This window comes from Tenrec ecaudatus, chromosome 12 (genome assembly GCF_050624435.1).
Source record: "Tenrec ecaudatus isolate mTenEca1 chromosome 12, mTenEca1.hap1, whole genome shotgun sequence".
Classification (NCBI taxonomy): Eukaryota; Metazoa; Chordata; class Mammalia; order Afrosoricida; family Tenrecidae; genus Tenrec; species Tenrec ecaudatus.
The window spans coordinates 23,465,591-23,489,563 of record NC_134541.1 but is presented as its reverse complement, the minus strand read 5'-3'; the positions used below and the strand labels follow the sequence as shown (position 1 = coordinate 23,489,563).

Sequence of the window (23,973 nt, the reverse complement as noted above, 5' to 3'; positions counted from 1 at the left end):
GGCCGTATTTCAAGAGTTCAACAGGCACACGTGGCTTGGACAGCACAGCACTCCTATCATCTCAGAAGGTTCCGAGCCTTGTTTGAGCAGGAGTTCTGTGTCAGAACGAGTCTAGAACAACATGTATGGAATAGCCAGCGACAATCTAGAACATGCATAGGACTGACAGCACAAGTCGAGAGCGATATATATAGTATAGGCACTAAGAATCTAGCACAAATCTAGAACAACATGTTCAACATAGACAGCAAGAATCTAGAACAAGATGTATAGATGGCACAAGTTGATTGAACAACTCATATAGACAGCAAAGATCTGAAATAACATGTGTATCACAGCACGAGTCTAGAACAACATGTATACTATAGACTGCACTGGTCTAGAACAACAGTACATGTGGTATGTATGCTGCCTTTGATCTAAGGCAGTGGTTTTCAGCCTTCCTAATGCCACGACCCTTTCATACAGTGCCTCATGTTGTGGTGACCTCCCCCCCAACCATAACATTATTTTCGTTGCTACTTCATCACTGTCATTTTGCTTCTCTTATGAATCGGGCAACCCCCGTGAAAGGGTCTTTTGACCCCCAAAGGGGTTGGGTGGGACCCACGGGTTGAGAACCGCTGCTCTAAGGGGTTGTTGGCAAGTGGGCTCTGTCGCATGGTGAATGCATGGGTGCAGAGTACACCTGCTCAGGGTTTTCAAGGCTGCCTCCTCTCTGCCGCAGTTTGCCAGTCTCATCTTCCTGGGTACCTCAGTTATCTGCTGCTGCTGCTGCTGCAGCGGCAGAAATACCGCCCGTGGCGGCTTTCACAAACAGGCTTATTTTCTCATAGCTTAGGGTGCCTGCTCTGGGGAGGGGGCGCCCCTTTCACTCTCTTTCAGCTCTGGGGTGAGGCCTCCACCTCTTTGCCGCTTCTGCCCTGGCAGCCTCCCATTGCTTGGCACCCATCTTCTCCCATCTTTGCTTGCTTAATCCTCTCTTTCATATCTCAAAAGAAATGTATTTAAGACACACCCTACACTAATAACTCCCTTGTTAACTTAACAAAGAAAACCCATTCCCAAATAGGATTATAACCACAGGTGTTGTAGGGGTTAGGATTTACAACCTCTCTGCGGAGGACACACAGGTCAATCTCTCACTGCACCTCTGGGAGGGTGTCAGCTGGCAGTCTTGGCTGGTCGTTGAGCCTTCAACTGTTCGTACCACTCTACTCCGGGCTCTTTTTATGAAAGGGAGAGTGTGTGCGTGATGGAAAGATGAAGCAATAAGGAATGGAAGTTTTTATCTTAATGGGGAAAAGGAGGGAAGGGTCAAGGATGGAAGCTCCGTTTCTCCAAACCCACCTTGTTTGAGGGATGAGATTTTGGAACCACATGTAATTTGCATAATAATAAACTGAACCCAAATGACAACCCCTCCTAAAATAAACACACAAGACAAAACTCCTGATGTTTCTTCTTTTCTCAAAGTCCACGTGCAGCACTTCAGAGAGGATGTGAGTGGGCCGGGGTCCCTGCGCCCCTCCAGTTTCCTGCCTCCTGGAGAAGGCCTTGGAATCCCTTCAGGCCCGGGCTGGTCCAGTGCCTGCGTAGATGCTTGCATTCTTCATTTTCTAATAGCAGCCCGTCAAACCTAGGCACAATCACAAAAGTCGGCCTTGCTGTGGCCATTTGTATGTTTCCTGTTTTAAAAGTCTGAAGATGATGTAGCGATCAAGATGAAAACCGAAACTCACTGCTGTCGAGTCGATGCCAACGCATAGCAACCCTGGTGACATAGTTTCCTGTTGGGCTGCTAACCTCAAGGTCAGCAGTTCGAAACCACCAGCCAGCCATTCCCTGGGCGAAAGAAGGATCTTTTCACTCTCATAAAGAGTCTCCGAGACTCACAGGGGCAGGTCTATCCTGTCCCCTGGGGTCACTATGAGCGACCAAGATCGCTATTTTAAAATGTTTAAAGGAATGCTAAGGAGATCATTTCTGTTCAGATTTTAACCAGTGCGGAGAGAATCAAGTCTCTGTGTTTTTAGCAAGAAGCTCTCCAGAAGAATGAGTGGCCGGAGGATTGGGGACCTGAAGGAGAGTGAGCCTGGGGACTGTGAGTTCACAAGGCATTCGATGGGATGGAGGGGGTGTGGGCGTGGTGTTTGATGGCTTGACAGGCTGACTGACAGATGTTCTCGTGTTCACAGCCCTTGGGTAGAATGCCAAGCATGTTGGATACCTGTCCTTGCTTTATGACCATGGGTGGGAAGGGAAGGAAACTGAGGCCCAGTAGAAGGGGTGATTGACGTGAACTTCCTGCTTCATGCAATGGAAGAGCTGGAATGAGAACTGGAATGACCGACCTTGGCTGACCCCCGTGAGGCTGCCCAGGTGCCTAGTCAGAGCCCAATCCCACCCAGTTCATTGAGTGTGCATGAATCAGATTCCAGGGATGGAAGGGGCCCTCTGCCATCTGATTCAGCAGAGGACACGGAGGCCCACAGGAGGGACTGGCCCAGGTGGAGTGGCAGAATTGGGAGGGTGGACATTGGTTTTCTCATTGGGGGAACCATCACGCCCCCTGAGATCGGAACCATGGTCTGTGTATCCAGAGCTCACTTACTAGAGGATGCAGGGCCCCTGAGCCCCAAGAAGGTCTCATGCTACCGCCTGTCGATGAACCGTCTCTGCCCCCCAGGGGCTCCTCTGTCAGCAGGACTGCCCACAAAGGGCAGGTTTCTGGTATTTGAGCGAGTTCCACCTTTCTTGAATGTCTGTCTTAAGTTATTTCGGGCAGTTAGGAACTGTCCCCTGGGGGTTTGAGCCTGCCTGCTTTATGGGCCACTCTGCTGGTCCTTGGAGGATGACTTTCAGGCCCTCAAGCAAGCGTCGGAAGACTGAGCTTTGGGCTCGTCAGGTAATCCTTAGTCCAGCAGTTTTTCTTACAGGTGTTTCGGAGCCAGACAGACATTCCAGCCCCTGCATTGGCTTGGGTGTGCCCCTTGGGACAAGTTACCTAACCGCTCCAAGTTTCTTAAACCAGAGAGAGCACTTAACCCTTTTGTGACTGAATTGTTTTTTCTGCTTTGGATTTTTCACTGATAAACCTGTGTTTTCAGTCACAGAGGGCATGCTGATCATGAGCGGCTATACTGACTTTAATACAGTTATGCAGGACACGTTATGTCTGAAGTGGACCCTGGTGGCAGGATTAGTGAGGCACCTTAGTGGGCACAATTCACTCCCTTGTGTAGGCCCTTACCAGTCTACGGTCTGTGGGAGACAGCAGCTGGATAGCCATTCCTCACGAAACCTGAGCGACTGGGAAGGCTGGTGGGAGATACAAGCGCATTCCACCGGTCATGAAAGGGTTAATGGGGCTTTGGACTCTACGTGGGTAGAGAGCCCCATCTTTCTCCTGGGGAGCGGTTGGTGGTTTCAAACCACTGACCTTACAGTGTATAGTGACAATTACCCACAACACACACACACACTATATAGCAGAGTAGAATTGCCCCTTAGGATTTCCGAGGTTGGAACCTTCATGGACAACTTGCCTCTTGTCTTGGAGCCCTTGGTGGGTGTGAACCACTGAGCTCCATTAGCAGCTGAGCGCTTAACCATTGTGCCACCAGGGCGCCTTTGTGGGTGGGCATAGACCCTGAGGTAGCTTCTCTCAGAGCCCCTGAGGCTGGGAGCCTGCCTTCCTACGTATGCCGCTCTCCATCCTCTCTGAGGAGTGGGAGCTGGGGCGGGTGTGTGTCAGTGCCGTCTTCTGAGTCTGGCTGTTCATTCAGGGCCCCACGTGAATGCGCACGTCTGTGTGCGTGGCCCTGGAAAAGCAGCCTGCAGTGGGGTGTGAATGGATGCACGCAGGCAGGTGACTGTCCCTTCTCTTCCGAGACTGGAGTGCCCTGGGGCTGGCTGACCAACACAGGGCTTGGGAGTGGGGAGGCCGGAAGAGTGTGAGCCCCAGGTGTCGGTGGGAAGAAGAGCTCTGCGGACAAAGGCGGGTTCTAGGGAGTGATTCCAGAGCCCTGCTTTAGATCCGGAGGCGGAGCTTTTGGACAGTGGACGCAGTCCTGGTGGATAGTAGGTTACAAGGTGGACTGCTAACTGCAAGGTCAGCAGTTCAAAACCACCAGTGAGCTTTTTCTACTCCCATAAAGAGTTACAGTCTTGGAAACCCACAGGGGCAGGTCTGCCCTGGGTTTTAGGGTTACCACGAGTTGGCATCAACTCAATGGCAGTGCGTTTGGCTTGGTTTGGAGGAGTCTGAGAAGAGTCTTCTGTTTGTCTGTACCCCCCCCCCCACTCCACTAGGGATCAGCATTCATATCCACATTGTTCTCAGCCCACTCAGGGAAGGTAGAGGCTTTAAAACAGAACAGTGGAAGAGTGGCAAATTGGATCCTTACTCACGGCATATGTAACAAAGGTGTTGTTTGTTCGGGTGTTTTGTCAAGCACTGAATCAAAATTCCGTTTTGCAGGCACCTTGTTCTGTGGGCCCTGCCTCCTGTCTGGCCAGGCCAGCTGGACTGAGCGCCTCAATTTTATAGCACCAGGTGTGCATGCCCATTGGGCTATGACTCTGTTACCTTACCTCCCCGCACTCATCACCCTGCTGGCTGACCCGCCCAGCCATTTGAGAGAACAATGGGGATGCAGAGGTAACCAGGTGTCTGAGCGCTCCTCCTTAGCCCCCTCTCCTGAGCGTGTAGTCTTAGTCACACCTGTGTGCTCAGAACTCCTTTATGAAGGTTTTACTGCCACCTCAGGCTTGTTTCTTTCTGGCACGGCTCTCCCAGGGGCCCCTTTCCCCGCCTTGGCTGCCCTCATTGCCGCCTACTTGGCTCTTGGCCGAGCTTCCTGACTCATTTTTCTTCTCTCGCTCTCCAGTCCTTTTAAATGCTGTTGCCCAAGTACAACAGTGTTTTTAGTTGTTTACTTATTTTTTTTTGTTACAACCTCAGAAACTGGGGCCATTTTCTACACCATCCTAAAGGATCGCTGTGAGTCAGAATCGACTCAGTGAAAACTTTTTTTGAATGTTTAAAAGCGAATGGATTTCACCCCCAGTTTCCATTTAATTCGTTGGACTGACTACAACCGCCTGCCTGTCAGACTAGCGGCCACACTCCACAGAGCTTTCTTTCAAAAGTGTTCTGTTGATTTTAGGGAAAATTCATATCAACCAATTGGGTCTTAAAAACTCATGAGCAGCCATCTAAGGTGCAACTATTGGTCTGCCACTGCCGAGAAGAATGGAGAGTGAAGAATATCAAAGATGCATGGAAGCCACTGGTCCTTTGAGATAAGGTGATGGACCATGCAAACAGCAGTCTCCACAATCCTGAGACCAGCAGAACTAGATGGTGCCCAGCTGCCACTGCCAATGGCTCTGGAAGTGATCACATTAGAAGGTCCTCGTTGACTATGACTCAATTGTTAGACTAGATTCCACCTCTTCACTTTTAATCCTCTCAGGTCCCAAATTGACACCAGATTATATAACTACCACATGAGCCAATCTGTTATTTAGTTGAAAAGTGATCCCTGGGGGTAGTTTTCCAGTGCAAAGTTTAATAGATATCTCAGGGTAATAGTCTTGCAGTTCCCCACGTCACTACTGGTCTAGTAAGTTTGGCCTTTTTTTTAAAGGATTTTAATTTTTCTATAATTTTTCTCTTGTTCAGACCATTTATTGTGGCTCCAGTGGGCAAGGTGGGTGGTGGTAGCTGGACACCATCTATTTCATCTGGTCTCTGGATAGGTGAAGCTGTAGTTCATGTGTGCACATGCTCCTGTAGACTGGTCTCTGGTTTGAGTCTGCAGTTTGTTTCTTTCTCTTTTGCTCCAGACGAATAGAGACCAATGGTTGCATCTTAAATGCTCACAGATTTTAAGACCATAAAGCTTACTTACCAAACATATTCTAAGATATAGAATGTAAACTTTAAAGACTATGTTGTACCAATTGACTGAGGTGTCCCAGGAGACCATGGTTTGGTCTTAGCCTTCAAACTCAGTAAACCTATGTGATGTATTCTATGAATGAATTCTGTGTGTAGCACCACAAACAAGCATGCAGATATACACGTATATCTTCTGATGCATACATGTATACATACTTATCTTTGTGACCACTCACAATTTTTGGTTGTTAGTGTGGTTATTGTCAAATTGTGTATGTTGTAGCACTTACTAATGATGTTCAATTAAGTTGTTGGATTTTGTTACTCTTAAAAAATATCTAAATGCCAGGTACCATGTTGTAGGCATGTAAGCATGTTGGAAGTATACCAGATCTCTGGACCAAACTGATTTTTCCCTTAGTACGTTCTGAACTGCTGGATTTTACACTGTGAACTTATTAGTCTTATAACAAAATCCACCACTCCCACCAAAAAAACAACTGAAAACACCTCCACATGGCCAACTGATATTGATACCCTAGTGGCATTCAAGGCCTTCTGTGACCTTGATCATTCACCTGCCTTTCCCACTCATGTCCTGTTGCTTGCTTTCATGCGTGCTCCACATTCCAGCTAAACTGGTACATGCCCATTAGTTCCTACCTCTTCCCCTGCAATCACATGGCTCCTGGCCAGGTTGCTCTTCCTTTCTCACCCACATGTCTTCATGCTCATATTCTGCGATTCGGCTCAAATGCCATGTCCTCAGGGACCTCCCCTGCCCTTGCCTGGGAAACAGTCTGGGCCTGTGGTACAAAGACCATGGGTGCTGCTGCCCCTGGTGCCCTCCTAAGCCTTCTCCTGATTTCACTGCCTTTTAGCATCGGTGCCATTTTGGTTCCCAGCATCCCTGCCCGCTCCTTGAGCAGAAGTTGGGTTTCTGCCAAACTCTTCTGAGCTTTCTTTCTGCCTTGTAGTGTTGAGCCTGCGGGAGAGTCTGGAAGAGGTTCTGGCTGAATAATTGAACACCCGTTTCATGTCATGCGCTAAGCCAGTGGTTTTTAACCTACCTAATGCCGCAACCCTTTCATACAGTTCCTCATGTTGTAGTGGCCCCTGACCATAAAATGATTTTCATTGCTACTTCATCACTGTCATTTTGCTACTGTTATGGATCGTCATGTAAATATCTGATATGCAGGGTGTATTTTCATTGTTATGAATTGAACATAATTAAAGCATAGTGATTAATCACAAAACAATAGGTCATTCTGTATGGTGAAATATTTATTTCTAATGACAAATAAATGAAATTTTGTCTTGACGCATGGTGTAGCATGGGTAACAGCCTTCATTCCGGGTACTCACATGTGGGTGGATCTGCAGGTGTCTGGGTTCCTAAGACTATCAGAAATATGTGTTTTCCGATGGTCTTAGGCGACCCCTGTGAAAGGGTCCTTGGATCCCCAAAGGGGTCACGACCCACAGGCTGAGAACTGCTGCTCTAAGCGCAGCCCTTCCCAGGCTTTGTCTCTTTTAATTCGCACAACTCTTTGATGTAGATGCTATTGTTATTCAGAGGAAGAAACAGGCTCAGAACAACTAAGCATCCAGCCTGAGGTCACACAGCCAGTAAGGAATAGAGCCAAGATCTGCCCTGGCCTTCCTGCCTTTTAACCACTCTATTACATGGCCTGAATGATGGGAATAGATCCAGCTCATAAAATAGGACCTATAATGCTAAAGGGGCCCAGAGAAATATGAAGCTTTCTACTCCACAAGGGCAGCTCGACTCCATGAGGGTCGCTGTGAGTGGGTTCTGGATTGTCTAATGAAAAAAACCCAGAAGATGGTGCCGAGCTCAGAAGGAATAGTGTCTGGGGGCTTGAAGGCTTGTCTTCAAATAAGCAGTTAAGTGAGATGTCAACCTAATCCACACAGAAGCATATCAGCCTGTGTGCTCCAAGGAGTGGAAATAATACAACCCAAATCCGAGGGGAGGAATGGCATCAGAGCTTAAATTGTGAATGCCTGGTTTGCAGAAGGCCGTGGACGACAGGGCAGCCCCAAATCGTTTGCAGGGTCCACACCTGGATTAAGCCATGGATGAATCTGTTCTGATCATGGTTGAGGGATATCAAATAGCCTTGTTATCATACAGATAACATGGGTAAGTTGATGATGGTTGACATAGTTAGGTTAAAATAATGCCATTGGATGTCCCTTTTGACCCATTTTAAAGTTATTTCGGTTAAAAAAAAGTGAAGGGCAATACATGTGAATTTTAAGCCTCTGATGAATCCCCCCTGGCCATGGCCCAGGGATGTGAATAGCTTTTACCAACATACAAAATGGATCGTTGGAAATGGATTTCTGCAGAGGTAGGTAGATTAAAACGTAGCACTTTATAATTTGATCTCCCTTATGATCCATTTTAAATTTGTTCCAGTTTCAATGTTTTCTGCTTTTGAGGCTGTTATCTGTTTTACGCTGTCGTTAGTTTTTTGTTCGTTTGTTTAATGGTTTTCTCTATATGAAATCCAGTGCAGGTAAATTTATAGAGACGGTAACTGGGTTAATGTGTCCTTGGGGACGTGGCAAGGGGTTGGGGAGCAATGGGGAAGCTCCTAACGATGAGAACAAAAACAAAGAGAACATTCTGAGACGGAACGTGGTCATGATTGTGCAACTCTTGATGTGAATTATATGCCAATAAAACGGTTCCATAAAAACCTTTGGGGGGCGGTAGGGAGGAGGCATAGACCACTCCATCCCTGACTGCAGGAAGAGCGATGTGGACCTGTGGGACGCGTGCCTTTCAGACATGAATGCTAGGACTCAAAGGGTGTAAGTCCAGTTAGGTAAGCGGGTCCTGGGATGTGGATTCCTGAAGGACATGGGGACTGACTGAGGGATTGTAGCAGGCCCTGCTCACTCCATCACAGGGAGATGTTCGTCTCCTCAGTTCAGGATGATCTTTCTCTCCTTTATTGTTTTGCTGTCTATATAAGACAGGCAGGACAAGCAATCCCCAGGAGACAGCAAAGGACTGGTGCTTTGCGGGGACCTGGGAGGGGAGGAGGCAGGGAGCGGGGTGAGCAGTGAGCCAGTAATGACAGGGATGGGGGAAGAGAACGTGAGGAGGGCATAGTGTTCCCGGCAGTGTTTGATCAATCGAAATGCATCGAGAGTCACCGAGGGGAGAGGGATGGGTAAGCATGATAGTGGGGCAAGAGGAAAGAAACAGTAAAAATTTATAGCATACAAAACATATAAATAGGTATAAACAGATATGTGAATATGTAAATATATAAATATAGATGTATCTGTTTAAATATGTGCATGTGTGTAAATACAACAAGGAAGCAGTTGGACTTTAGGCCTCTACTTAAATCTTAACCTCAGTACAAGAATAACGTGGCAATGTAAGAGACCTCCCCTACTTTGTCACTGAAGACAAGATGGTCGCATAAGCAAATGTGGTGAAGAAAACTGATGATGGTGCCTGGCTATTAAAAGATATAGCACCTGGGGTCTCAAAGGCTTCCAGTTAAACAAGCAGCCATGTAGCAGGGAAGCAACAAAGCCCCCATGGAAGAAGCACACCAGCCTGTGTGATTATGAGGTGTTGACAGAAATAGGTATCAGAAGTTCAAAAACAAGCAACCAAATTGATGAGAAGGAGTGTGGATGAAGTGGAGACCCAAAACCCGCCTGTAAGATAATTGGACAGTCCCTTACAGAAGGGCCACTTGGACAGGATGATATATCCATGATTGATGCAGTACAACACTGATGAAACACACAACTATCCTCTAGTTCTTTAATATTTCCTCCCCCCACTATTATGACCTTTGTTTTACCTCATTAATCTTGTTAGATCTGCGTATGTTCATTTCTATAATTAAGAGTGTTTGATGCTTGAAAGCCAAGGTAGATAACCCTTCAGAAACAGTAACAGGAGTAATGATTCCCTGAGGACATGGGAAGAGGAGGGGGACGGGGGAGTTGACAGCAGTGATGACTGAATAACCCCATCGAGGGTAGCAAACTGCAGAATTGTAGGTGAGTGGATAGATTGGATGGGGTAAGGATACGGCAAAAAAAAAAAAAAGACAATAAGGATAAGAATAATATGTCATAATAATACGAGTTCCTGTGGGGTAGGGAGGGGATAAAAGGGAGCTGATACTAAAGAGTTCAAGAAGAAAGAACATGATTGGAAACTTCTTGGGGGAGCATCCTCTGATGGACCTGGGACAATTGACTGTTGTTCTTCTGGTCTGCACTAGAATGCGAAAGAATGCAAAGCCCCTGCGCGTTCTGTCTGTCTTTGTGGCGGGTCCAGATGGAATGAGGGATTACATAGCCAGAAAAAAGCCCCCCAAAACTTATTGTGGTAGCAATTGTACAATTATGCTAGATCTAGTTGAATTATGGAATGTTATAATAGCTGTAAGAGCTCCCAATAAAACGATTAATTAAAAAAATCCTTAGAAGGACACAACTATTTAGAAAGAATTTGCCTTATTTTTGAAATCAGTGGATCCCATCCAGAACAATTGCCTCCCTCCTCCACCTTGACACCAGAACTAGTTGGTGCCCGGCTACCAATAATGCGGTTCTGATCAGGAACACAGTAGGTGAATCCTGATTAAAAAGGGAGATAATGTGGAACCGAGCATCAAATCATACTGGGCCTGTTGAGGCGGGGGGACTCCCAAGTAAGCTATGGGCTATGGTCTTGGGTTGCTCTTCCAACCTTGAATTGAAATCGATTCCCCTGAAGTCAACTTTAAGCTAAGTAACCATTTAGCTCAGAGTAAAGATCATCACCACTGATTATTGTGGGGTGTTTTTTAATTACATCAGATCAAGGGGTTGACAGTTCTTGGACAGCATCTGTGAGAAGGTGGGGATGAAGTACGTGGAGGAGAAACAAGGAGAACAGAGATAGGGCTGCTGTTGACACATGAAACCATTGTGAAGAATGAAACCATTGTCGCTGGTCTTATGCCTGGAAACTGGAACAGGAGATGGTTTTGCTGGGTATATTTTTACACTCACCCCTCAAAAAAATTGCTAGAAAAATAAAAATAAAAGGTCACCAAGAGGTGAAAACCTGTTGCCAGCCTCCGCAGAGCTGAATTCCTAGTGTTTCGACCATCTCTCATGGGGGTTGGTTCTCTTGGTGAAAGATGGCAGTACCGGCCCTTTGTGTCCGCATTTCTCTGCCTGATGGCATACCGAAGGGGCAGCCGCTGTCCCGAGTCCTCTGGGGCCACAGAAGTGACTCGGCCCTGGGAAGGGCCACTGCCCTGTGAGTCAGTGACCTTCTCAGGCGCGCACATGGCAACGACACGCCTGCAGAGCAGAACTCGGGGCAGGGGGGGGGGGTGTCAGTGGCAGCAGTCTTTTGGAAGTGGATCGCCAGGCCTCTCTGACTTTGCTTCTCACTGTCATCACGTCCATTCTGACTCCCAGCAGCCCCCAGGACAGAGGAGAGCTGTCCCTGTGGGTTTCCCAGGCTGTCCAGCTTCCTTTTCTCCCTGGAGCAGCTTGATGCGCCTGAACTGTGGTTTTTGTGATTAGCAGCGCAACATGCAGACCCACTACACTACCAGGGCCGAGACACCCCTGGGCGGACTCAAACCACTAGCCTTTGGATTAGTAATCGAGTGCTTAACTGTTTGCACCACCCAGGGACCCCTCCTATAACCTCACAGCTCAGACAAAGATGGCCTGTCTCCCCAGGAGACGCAGCCCATGCCCGTGGAAGCTGCGGGAGGGAGGAAGCCTCAGCCCGCACAGGAGCTGCTGACGTGGGGCTCCGGGAGTGCGCGCCTCATTGACGCCCCGAGTTGGGTCTCCATCTGCAAGGACTTGTGTGGGGCCTGGCTGTTTGGACAGCCCGCAGCCCTGCCAGGAGTTAGCCGCAGCTGCGGTGACAGGGCCGCCCCTTGGCGAGCAGAGCAATTGCCTCCCGGCATGGAGCTGTCTGGGGAGCTCTGCTCAGATTCTGGGCCGGCCCACAGCATCGTTTAGTTCCCACTAGAAGCCTCTTGGAGGAGTCCTGGTGGCTGTAGTGGTGACCAGTTGGACTGCTAACTGCTAGGTCAGCAGTTCGAAACCGGCAGCTGCTCCTGGGGGGAAAAGATGGGGCACTGCTCCCGTGCAGAGCGACTGTGTTGGAAACTCACAAGGGCAGTTCTGCCCGGGACCACGGGGTTGCTAGGAATCAGAAGTGACGCCATGAGTTTGGAGAAGCCTATTTGGCAGCTAAGGAAAGGCCTGGATGACAACCCAGTGGCGCGTGGGGAAGAGGCTGCTTTCCGGCTGTAGCCTAAGGCTGGGCCTGGAGCGTCAGTTGGTGGGCACACAGGGAGCCGTGGTGTTGGGGAGAAGGAACTGGTCTGAGCTCAATGTGTCCTTCCGTTGCACGGTGGAGAGGCTGGTGCGATGGGAGCCATTTGGTTAGGTTCCAGGCAGCCGGCAGCTGATGGGGACGGACCAATGGAGGAGGCAAGGAGACTGGGCTGGTTCTGTGGTAGAGTTCTTGTTCTCCATCTGGGAGGTCCTGTGCAGGTCCCTGCCAGTGCAGGCCCCCCGCCCCCCCCCCCCACCACACACACACACAGCCGCCCACCCTCTGCCAGCAGAGGTTTCTGGGTGGCTGACGTTGAGCTGGTTTCCGAAGAGCTTTCTGACTCTGGCGGACTAGGAAGAAAGGCTGGACAACCCAATTTGGGAAAACCAGCCAATGAAAACCCTATGGATCCTGTGTGATCCTATTGCAAATGATGGTGGGGAAGGGACAGGAGCGGGCAGTGTCCCATGCTGTTGTACATCGAGGACTGACTCAGTGGCAGCTAACAGCAGTGGGGTGGGGGGGCAGGGTGCAACCTTACAAAGACATGGCCTGCAGGGTTAGAAAGGGTGCTGGCAGCGACTGACCATTGTTGGAGGTCAGGTGGCGTGGCCCTTTCTAGATTATAATCCAAAATCAGATTCGGATCCAGAATCAGATAATAATCCGAGCCACAGACTTAGAGGCTGTTGCAGCCCGGAGGGCCTGGGAGGGGCTCTATAGTTTTATGAACTTGTTTCGCAGCTGCAGAAAGGGAAAGCCCAGGAAGGACTGCAGCCTGCCTGGTGGGGGTTTGCCAGCACACAGCCGGTAAAGCCTGCTCTGAACCGAGCCTGCCAGAAGAGGTCTCAGAAAAGGAAGGGGTTTTGGACACGGGTAGCCTGGGCTCACTGGAGGCATAGCAGTGTAGTGTATCAATAGCTCTTTCTCGAGCCTTTGCCAAGTAGCTGGATCGGGGCTGGGAGGGCTGGGCCACGTCAGGATCTGTAGGCTATCTGGCCTGCCTGTCTGGAGCTGGATAAGACCCCATGGTCAGGGGAAACCGATGTCATGGAGGAGGAGGAAGGGTGACTGTAGGTGGGATCCTTTCCTGGCCCTGAGTAGGGGTCCACGGCGGGACTGCGGGCTGCCAGCTGGAAGTGTTGTGAGCTCACAGCTTGTCTTTCCCTCTCTCTGTGCCCCGGTAGGTGATCGCGGTGGTGATGGACGTGTTCACCGACATGGACATCTTCAGAGACCTGCAGGACATCTGCCGGAAACAGGGTGTCGCCGTGTACATCCTCCTGGACCAGGCCCTGCTCTCCCAGTTCCTGGAAATGTGCATGGACCTGAAGGTCCACCCCGAGCAGGAGAAGGTTTGTGTCGTCCTGTTTCCAGGTTCGCCACAGTCAGCAAACCTTAGGGGCTGAGTGGCGGCATCCCCTTTTTCAAATGAGGCAACTGAGACCCTGAGCAAAGTCCTTTGCCCAAAATTTCACAGCAAAGAAGTAACAGAGATAGGATTCAAAGTCATGGCCTCTCCCCCTCCACTGGCACCCTCCTACCAGAGCCAGGAACCCCCAGACCATGGCCGATGCCTAGGGGCTGCATGGACGCTGCTGCTCTGGGCAGTAGCCCTATAGTAGGTTCCAATTGAAGTCAGGGTGGCCACCTCTTCGTGAGCTGTTGCCCTGCCCTGGGCACTGCCCTGGGCTCTTGACAGGTGTTCTGGAACTTAATCAATCCCTAAGTAGCCTTATCAGGAAGGTGACTTGGTCCTTATTGTTAAGGTCAGGAATGGAGATGCAGGGAGCCCTGTGTGTACACCAAGACCGTGGGGGGGGGGGGTAGTGTTTGACCTCAGTCTGCTTGCCCCCAGCCTGTTGCAGTAACTCCGATCTCATGCTGCGTTTCATTTACTCCTCATCATTATAAAATGAGATTCCTTGTGTCTTTTTGGTCAATTATAAAAACAATTTTTTTAATTTAAGGAGAGGATTTATTCTTTTTTTAAAAAATCATTTTATTGGGGGCTTGTACATCTCTTATCACAATCCATCCATCCATCCATTGTGTCAAGCACATTTGTACATTTGTTGCCACCATCATTCTTAAAACATTCACTTTCTGCTTGAGCCCTTGTATAAAAGCAACTTAAGGTTAAGGTTTCTAGAATTTGTTGTTTCTTTTTAAAATTTTTTAATAGTTTTATTAGGGACTCATACAACTCTTATCACAATCCATACATACATCAATTGTATAAAGCACATTTATACATTAATTTCCCTCGTCATTCTCAAAACATTTGCTCTCGACCTAAGCCCCTGGCATCAGATCCTCATTTTTCCCCTACCTCTCCGCTCCCCCATCCCTCATGAACCCTTGATAATTTATAAATTATTATTTTGTCATATCTTGCCCTGTCCGACATCTCCCTTCACCCACTTTTCTGTTGTCCGACCCCCAGAGAGGAGGTCACATGTAGATCCTTGTAATTGGTTCCCCCTTTCCAACTCACCTTCCCTCTACGCTCCCAGTATAGCTACTCACATCACTGGTCCTGAAGGGATCATCCATCCTGGATTCCCTGTGTTTCCAGCTCCTATCTGTACCAGTGTACATCCTCTGGTCTAGCCAGACTTTCAAGGTAGAATTGGGATCGTGGTAGTGGGGGGAGGAAGCATTTAGGAGCTAGAGGAAAGTTGTATTTTGCATCGTTGCTACATTGTACCCTGACTGGCTTCTCTCCTCCCAGAAGGTTAAGGTTTTATATGTAACACTATCCTACCTAGTTAGACAAGGAAAATATATCCCACTTATTACACAGTTCAGTTTTTAGAATGTAAGCACTGGAACTACATTCGCCCAGCGTTTTTGCAGACCTGCAGTGAGCTGGACACTGCTCTGGGCACCAGGAGCCATAAGCAGGGCGAGCAGAGAGTCTGGGCTGTGACGCCACAGGTTCCTGCACTGCGTACGGGGACGCAAACTTAACCCCTTGTTAGTACCAAGCAAATGGTTTGCAGGTTTGGTTATTGGACTTCCCCCACACAGTGCTTGTTGGTTGTTTCTTTGCCCCTGGTGAGGAAACCAAGAGTGATGTATTAAGGTAAATGCACACTGGAGCCAGGGTGGGAGCTTTGGGACCAAATTAAAGCAGAGAGCCAGGTGACCCAAGAGTCAGGTGAGATCAGGACCCAAGACAAATGCAAGTCAGACCTGGGAAAGAGCATCACCACTTAACCATGTGTCCAGCCCGTGCCTGGGCTCACAGAGTGGCTTGCAGAAAGGGAAGCTGGGATGCTTGACTGCAAGGCACCTTTTCTGTAATTGAGACAAGATGTGCCAAGGGGCAGAAAAGTCACGGAATACTTCTGGCCACAACTTGGATCAAAATGGCCGGCTCCATTCATCTCCTGGACAGAATCAAGTTGCCACCATTGGTTGCCTGCTTCCTGGGTGACCAGATCCCCTGTGGGACGGGGTCCAGAGGAGCTCTGCCCGTCTGGCCTCACCACATTCCTTCCCAGGGAAACCCGCCATCCCCAGTGATGTCTGTTCGCTCACTGTGAGGGCAGCCTTCTCATGCCCTGGCTCTTTGCTGCTCGGGCAAAGGGGTGCTTTGTATACAGGGGCTCAGTCATGTAGTCCAATGCAGGTCACAGAGGCCTGTCTAACAGGCAGATGAGTCCTCCCGGGAAAGACCCGAGACCAGGCCTAAAGCTGCCCGGGGGGGTTGTTTATATGTTGATCCTTTGAGACTTGCATAGGGCAGCCTCACCTCTCCCAGGAAGTCTCGTGTCAGTTTGCACCACTATGCATTTCCATTTTGAAATAGAAGTTTCACAAAGAAATGACAGAAGTAGCCTAAGAAATTCCTCTATACCACTCTTCACCCAAATTCTCCAAGTGTTAATACTTTTCAGTCCTGAAGAAAGCAGTACCAAGTATCAAAATCAGAACATTAACTTTGATACAGTGCTGTGGTTGGTAGGTGCCGGGGCGTTGTTTCCGCCGCACAGTGACTGAATGCCCGACAGAAGGAGACCCCACCCAGCCCTGTGCCACCTCACAGTTGTTCTTATGTGGGAGCCCATTGTTTCAGATATACCAGTCCTATCCATTTCGCCACGGGCCCCTCGAATGCCCCTCTGCTGGCCCGGAATCCAGTCCAGGACCACACCTTGCAGCGTGCCTCCTTGGTTGCCTCTGCCTGCCATTCCTCCATCTTTTATTGTCTTTCATGGTCTTGACACCCCTGAAGCATGATGGCCGAGTTTTCTGTAGTCTCGGGGTTTGCCTGCCGTTTCCTCATTTAGGGAGTTCATTTTGGTAAAGACTTACAGGCACCTAAGCAATGTTGTAGATTGTTGCAGTTTTTGTTTCACACGTTTTACTGTGAAATGTGACAGATTGCTAGGGAGATGCAGTAGTAGAGACTCCTCGTGTCTTCGCCTGATTTCCCAGGACATCTTTTGTAGCCTGAAAACTGATGTTGACGCAACGTGTATCTGCAAGGCCGTGCAGAGCCATGTAACCCCCACTACTCTCCCTACTCAACCACAAAGGTCTCCCTCCTGCTACCCCTAAACTCCCCCGCCCCATCTCAGACACCTGGCACCACTGGCCGGCAAGGCATTTCTATAATGCTGTCATCTAGAGCAGAGCTTCTTAAACTGGGGTCATGACCCCACCTGGGGTCCCAACTCGTGTAACTCCATAGGGGGGTGAGGGTGGGGAATTGAGAAAAAGTTGGTAAAAGGTCATCGAAGAGCAATGAGTTCAAAATCCAGTGCACGATGTAGCCGAGGGGTTTCTGGCAGCGCTGGTCCGCGATGCAGATTCCCCAGGGGAAGAGGGGCCACGGGTGGGTGAGGTCAGAAGCCCCGTCTGGCGGATGTTGGATGGATGGAATCCCAGGAGGTGACCTTTGAACTTGGCTTTTCCCAGTCCACAGGGTGAGGCCCAGCCACGTTGTTTTGTGCCCCAATCACGTGTTCTTTTTCCATAGCTTAGTAGTGTTCTGTAGGGCGCCTACCCACCGAGGGCCATGTGGATAGTTCTCTGTTTTCAGTTATTACAAACACAACTGCTGTAGACGGGGGTTTTGGTTCCTCAAGACGTTGTTGTCCCTTGCCATTCCTGTCTCCTAGTCTAGTCCTTGCAGGAAAGCAGCAGGGCCTACATCTACATAGTAGGGCCTGTATGCTTGAGGAGAAGGCAAACAAAAATCTTAAACATTTTATTTGAATGTAAAAGGTTTTTAAATAAAAGGATTAAACAAATAAATTAATAAAAAAGGATTTAAAAAATTACATTAACTACTCATCTGTACCAAAGAAGGTAGATTGTTGAAGGAATTACAATGGATGTCGTGAAACAAATGTGTATGTAGACATTATTGCATGGAAAAGGAATCTCCATAATGTTTCTCACACACACGCACACACCAGGTTGTTTCAGTGGTTTGCGTACCATATGCATACGTTTACATATGTGATTTTACTCATCATTGTGCATATGCATACAGTGCATAACCTCAGTGTCCTGCCCTCAGACGTTTTCTGCAACCCTGCACTTACAGGACGTAGGACTGTGCCGATGGAGCCACGTGTGTTTCCACCTTGGAACCCTGTGCCAGAGAAGACATGTCCTCCTATGTCCCTGGTCGCCACACCCATCCAGTGTGGGGGCAGGTGAAGATGGGCTATTATCCATTAGTAATGCTACTCAATAAAAGCAGTAGGAGATTATCAGCTTAGCTTCCTTCGCCTTGGTTAAAATGTGATTAGTAGCGTGGTTTTCTTTGGTGATTTTTTTCATCCCCCGCATTTGGCTTCAAAGTCATTTCTTGGATTCTGTCGTGCAGAAGTCCCCAAAGAAGATCCTTTCCAAGCACATGAACTAAGAGTTTTAGAAAATAAGTGTCAGCAAAGGGCATCTGAGAAGCTGGGCTCAAGCTAACAGGGGCCTTGAGTCCTGAGAATCATTGGGGTGCCCACCCCAGAGCTGGTTCATACCCGATGGTGACCCTAGGCCAAGTAGTTGGTTCCTCTGGGAATCCCTCTTGTCTTCCTCGTTCGTTACTCATCGCCGCTTTTTCTCCACTCTCCCAACAGCTGATGACGGTTCGGACTATTACAGGGAATGTCTACTACGCCAGGTCAGGAACGAAAATTGTTGGGAAGGTTCACGAGAAGTTCACACTGATTGATGGCATCCGAGTGGCAACAGGCTCCTACAGGTATGTTTTGAACATGCCCCTTGCTTATGAATTTAAACTCGCTAGAAGATGCGGGTCATGTAAAGCTAAAAGCTTACATTTTTTCCTTTCTCTCAATGAGCACCATCATGTCTCAAGTATTCCTATGTGTGGGTGACTGAGAGAGGTGGTCGAGGTATGGATCTCTTCTCCCTCCCTGCTGTCCAGAGATGGAAACTCCTCGAGCCCTCAGTGAGCAAGTCACAGGTGCAAGCTTCCATCCAGCCCCCGAGACTGAGTTGGGTCTTAATAGTGCCAGGAACATGGTGGGAGAGGGGGAAATCCTGGTTCCTCAGGGATTCTGACCCTACTCGCCCTTGCTCACTTGAAGATAAGGAACTCATCCATTATTCCAAAGAAGATAAACCTACCACCATCGAGTAGATGCCAATTCGCAGCCACTCTCTGTGGTATTTCCAAGGCGGTAAATCTTTGTAGGAGCAGACAGCCTCTACTTTCTCCCAAGGAGAGACTGGTGGGCTTGAACTGCCAATCTTGTGGTTAGTCCAGTACTTACCTGACAGGGCCACCAGGGCTCCTTAAAAGAACCAGAACCGACTCACTGCCATTGAGTTGCTTCCAACTCATGATGACCCTAAGGGTAGAGCCGCCCCTGTGGGTTTCCCAGACTGTAACTCTTTCAGGGAGTGAAAACCCCCTGTCTTTCTCCCTCTTTGAAAGCATCATGTTTTCTCTCAGAGCAAGCCTGGGCTGCTTGTGACACCAGGCGGGGCTGCAGAATGACAGCGCTCTGGCTCACCCCGGGGGAGAGGAAATCAGGAGGTTATCTTCCCTGGTGCATGACCTGGTCACGATTGAACTTGGGTGTTGAAGGCAAGAAGCTCTCTTTAGACTTAAACCCTCCACTTTGCTTCATGCCTTGTAATTTAGCGCTTTAGTCAAGAAAATTCCGATCCAGGTTTCTGACCCCACCTTTAGCGTCTCAGGTTGGCAGTGGCATCTTAAGGCTGAGGGCCCTGGGAAGTTGAATAGAGGGTGGGGATAATGAGTGGTGAACACTAAGCTTCGGACGTCGAGCTGCGCCATGTTTACTGATGTGGCTCCAGTGGTGGTGTGATGTGCCGCCTCCACATTCGATTGTCCGAGGGTGTTCACGGGTGTGCCTGGAGAATGTAAGACACACACGCATTTTTGAAGAAACACACATTCCAGACTGATAATGATGTGTCAGCCCTGGGTAAAGGTGGGGATTGGAAGGTTTGTAAAAGATGAGGTGCTAGGATTATGAAACCCTGACACCTATCTTTTCGAATAGTACCAGCTCTGCGTTCAGACCAGCTCTTTCTGGAGAGGCGCATACCAAGCTTACAGATCATAGAGCGAAACGCCATTTTGACCCAATGTAGGATTTATCCATAGCAATCAAACCAAGGTCCAAATGGTTTTTGGCTGCTCTAAAATCATAAGGTAGAAAAACCACTCCCTATAAATCAGAATATGTTTTTGTTTTCTCTTTTTAAAAAAAATTTTTTTGTTTTGTTTTCTCTATATCAAAGAAAGCTTTGTTGTGTTTTCAGTGAATATTGACATACAGATTAGATTTTCATTAAACACCTTCTATACAACTTGTTTATTGACATTGGTTACACATTTTTCCCAATCTAAAAGAAAGCAGACAATAATTTTTTAAAAGGGCACAAATGAAGTATGAGTTAAAAGGGAAAGCTAATGATAAGATGTTAAATTTTAAATTGGTGGCATAGTGTCTTTCATGGTGGGCTGCTAACCACAAGGCCAGCAGTTTGAAACTATCAGCTCCTTTACTGGAGAAAGTTGAGGCTTTCTACTCCTATAAAGAGTTATAATCTCTGAAACCCACAGGGCCAGTTCTACCCTGACCTACAGGATCACCAGGAGTCAGAATTGACTTGATGACAGTGAGTTTTTGCTTTTGAAGACTGTGTCTGCACGATTCCACTTTCTGCTGTACTCTGTGGGCAGGGCTTTCACCTCCCTGGTCAGTGCAGTGGTCTGCCAGTAAGTACCCCATGGAGGCTTCTTCCTGGTGGGCTCTCTGCAAACGGGGTCATCGAGTACTCAGAACTTAAACTCTGATCCCGAGCTGTGGTACCATCGGTGATCCTGATGCTGATGATGGTGTCTATCTGCTGAGGCACTTTTGGAATCCAGGCACTGGGTGGGAACTTTGCTTACATGATCCCATTGAAGGTTTGCAAAAGAGCATTCCTCCTCAAACCCTGAAAGCAGTTCTCAAAGTGGAATCTGCCCCAGCCAGGATTCGTGTTTGCAAAGGAGAGCAAGTTGCTCTCTCGTTGAAAGCAGCACCCTGTTCTTGGCACACATTCTTGAACCAAGGGGGCGAACGCATGTGTCAGAGAGCTAACTCCCCAACTGTTTCATGCAAAAGAAATGACTGGGTCACAGAACTTGGAAGCGTAGAGAGATATTCTAGTTGGCATTCCACTCAACTGGGCCCTGTTTTTCTCCACCTGGCCATTATGCACAGGGATTGTATACACTGGAAAGTGAGGACCCAGGCGTAGGTGGCTTTTAGCAGCTATTGGCAGAAGAGAGCGAATACCTTAGTCTCAGCACTCGTATCAGTTTCTGGAAAGTTACTCCACTCTAGGTGGTTGGCAGACCCACTCAGGATGAATTTCCACCTTCAGGAGGACAGGAGGCTCTGACCAGCCTGGGTCATGGCCCCCCAGGTATGGATGGAGAGGGTGCTTAAAGGGCAGGGTTCTCAGGTAGGGGCGGCCATCAGAGGAAGAGAAGGGATGCTTGACACATGGTCAGGTGGTCCCTCCTCAGCCCTAAATATGTTTTGTGCCATGGCCTCAGCGCTCGAAGAGCCCCAAAGCAAGCAAGGAGCCCAATCGTGGGCCCATCCTGCCTTCCCAGGATGAAGTCACCAGCCACGTGCCTACTGGACCCAACAGCTTTCTAGTTTGCGGAAATGCCGAGGCTGTGGCTGAATAGGTTTTCTCATCTGGGTAGGCAGTTCGTCCTTTATTATTAGTAGTATTGTCAGTTTGTCCTTTTAACTTGTATGCTAACCCATGTATGGTATATACACGTTACCCAAAATTCACTGCCGTCGATTCTATTCCAACTCACAGTGAGTGACCCTGTAGGGCCGAATAGCACTGCGACTGGGGGTTTCTGAGACTCTTCCTCTTTAAGGAGCAGCTGGTGGTTTCAAACCGCGGGCCTCGTGGTTTGCAGCCCTGAGCGTCACCCACTCTGCCACCAGTGCTCCTTAAGTGTCTGATAAGGCTGGTTCAAGTCACAGCAAAACGGTAGGCGTGCTGTCACCAGGGTTTTGATAACTGGACTTAATTTTGCCGATTGACAATCAATAAACCAAAATCGCTGATGAGCTTGTTTGTATGCTTTCTGTTTTGTCTCGCTCCTGAAGTTTTACGTGGACGGATGGCAAGTTAAACAGCAGTAACTTGGTCATCCTGTCTGGCCAAGTGGTTGAACACTTCGATTTGGAGTTCCGCATTCTGTACGCGCAGTCCACGCCCATCAACTCCAAACTCCTGTCCAGCTTCCGGATCAGCGGCAAGTTTGACCATCTGGTCGACCCGAAGCCACTCTCCAAGGAACTCACGCTGGGCAACCTGCTGAGGCTGCGGCTGGCCAGGCTGTCGAGCAGTCCCAAGAAGCCTGGCCTGGAACCAGAGGTGCCCGCAGAGGGCAGGGCAGAGGCCAGGCGTCACGACTCTGCGTCCTCAACCATCAGTGAGGAAGACTACTTAAACAGCCACAAGGACTCGCTTGAAAGCCGAAGGGGAACTGATGTCGCCACTCAGACGGAGCCTGAGGAAGGGGGCCCCACGGTGCATGTAAGTGACGCGGGGACCCAGACCAGCATTAGCACAGCCTGCACTGGGACCCAAACCACAGTCGCCACCCGGGGAGCCAGCTCTCAGACCATGGTCTGGTACAAGTCGACCCCCACCCAGACGGACGTGGAGGAGAAGGAGCTCTGCTCTCAGGGAACTCAGTCTAAAGAGGGGTCGCCGGTGTCTAGAATGTCAGTATCCAGGTCCTCCAGCCTGAAGTCGTCCTCGTCTGTGTCTTCCCAGGGCTCAGTGGCAAGCTCCATCGGCTCCCAGTCTTCCATGAGAGCCCCTGACTTCCATACTCCTGGCTATCCAAAGTACCTGGGCACCCCCCACTTGGACATGTACTTAAGGGACTCCTTTAGAAACCTGAATAAAGAGAGGCAGTTTCACTTTGCGGGGATCAGGTCCCGCCTCAACCACATGCTGGCCATGCTCTCCCGGAGAACGTTCTCCACGGAAACCTACCTGGGCTTCAGCCCGGGCCATTTCCACAGAGGACCACTTCCCTTGCTCGCGCTCCGGGACGGCGCCCTCTACCCTGTGTACCAGTGACCGGTCAGCGTGCAGGCAGCTCTGGCCCCAGCCAGGCACCCACCACGAGGCGTCACCAGAACTTCCTGCTGGAAAACAGCTCTCGTGCCCCTAACTGCTTGCTTTTTTTTACCTCTAAACGCCACCCTTTCGGGTTGCCCAGACTTGCTCCAAGTTCTATAAACGGTGTATTGTTTTATGGCTCTTGCTTTATTTTTGTCGTGTCTGAGTCAGATATCAGTGTGATACAAATGGTGACCACGCCTGACAGCGAACCCAATAGGTGGGAGGTTTGAACCCACCCACAGGCGGCTCAGAAGAAAGGCCTGGCGATCTCCTTCCAAACCTCCAGCCGTGGAGCATGCTGTGGATGGAGCACCGCTGCCGCTTGAACACAGGGCATTGCCCCGAGGCAGCTGACTCGACGGTCACTCATTTTGTTGGTTTTACCTAAAACCAAGTGTCCGTTTTACAGTTTAAACACTAAAGGTACGGTTTAAAAAAATGTTTTTTTTTGTCGCACAATTTCCACATTGATGTTTCTGAAAGAGAATGTTGGTGTTCCAGATAAAGGATGAGGTAGGCTCTGCGATTTGTCAGACCCACGAGTCTTTGTAAGATCAGAGTTCTTCGAAAACCAAGTATCTGTTTCCCTCATCCTAGAATATATGTATTCTCAGTACAAATAAATACTTGCATGGACGACTGTTGTTTGGCCATTGACTTTTTCTTGTTAATGCTAGGACTAAGTCACAAACACTAAGTAGGTGTTTCTGCAATTAACGCGCGCGCGCACGTGTGTGTGTGTGTGTGTGTGTTGGGGTGGGAGAAGACAATTCAAGTTGTAAGAGGGAAAAGCACCACTTCATAGTTAGATTTGAAGCTGGCCTCTTGCTTTTCAATATGAACAGTCATGTTAACACCTCTGTAATCTGAGGGGGGAACTTGGCTGGAAAGGCCAGTCTCTCTGCCTCTGCTCTAGCTTTTTAATTTTGTCCTCAAATTTTAAAGCCTGCACTATTTGGACCAGGACCGTGGTTCTCTGCTCTGAGGCAGAGGCGGCCTTGCTGTACTCCTGGATTCCTCT

At 49.0% G+C, this 23,973-nt stretch overlaps 1 protein-coding gene and 1 non-coding gene across 2 annotated transcripts in view; both read left to right on the top strand.

Moving 5' to 3' along the window:
• The window catches only part of FAM83D (family with sequence similarity 83 member D), a 32,182-nt gene extending 8,599 nt beyond the window's left edge, over nucleotides 1-23,583 (top strand). The window contains exons 2-4 of the mRNA XM_075528754.1: nucleotides 13,463-13,630; nucleotides 18,374-18,498; nucleotides 21,920-23,583. Coding sequence (XP_075384869.1) covers nucleotides 13,463-13,630; nucleotides 18,374-18,498; nucleotides 21,920-22,907 — 1,281 coding nt within the window. The 3' untranslated portion in view covers nucleotides 22,908-23,583. The remainder of the gene's footprint in view (nucleotides 1-13,462; nucleotides 13,631-18,373; nucleotides 18,499-21,919) is intronic.
• Nucleotides 10,145-10,277, top strand: LOC142423620 (small nucleolar RNA SNORA31). Its single transcript, XR_012779231.1, has one exon. It is a non-coding gene; the product is annotated as a small nucleolar RNA SNORA31 (small nucleolar RNA).
• Nucleotides 23,584-23,973: the final 390 nt, after the last annotated feature.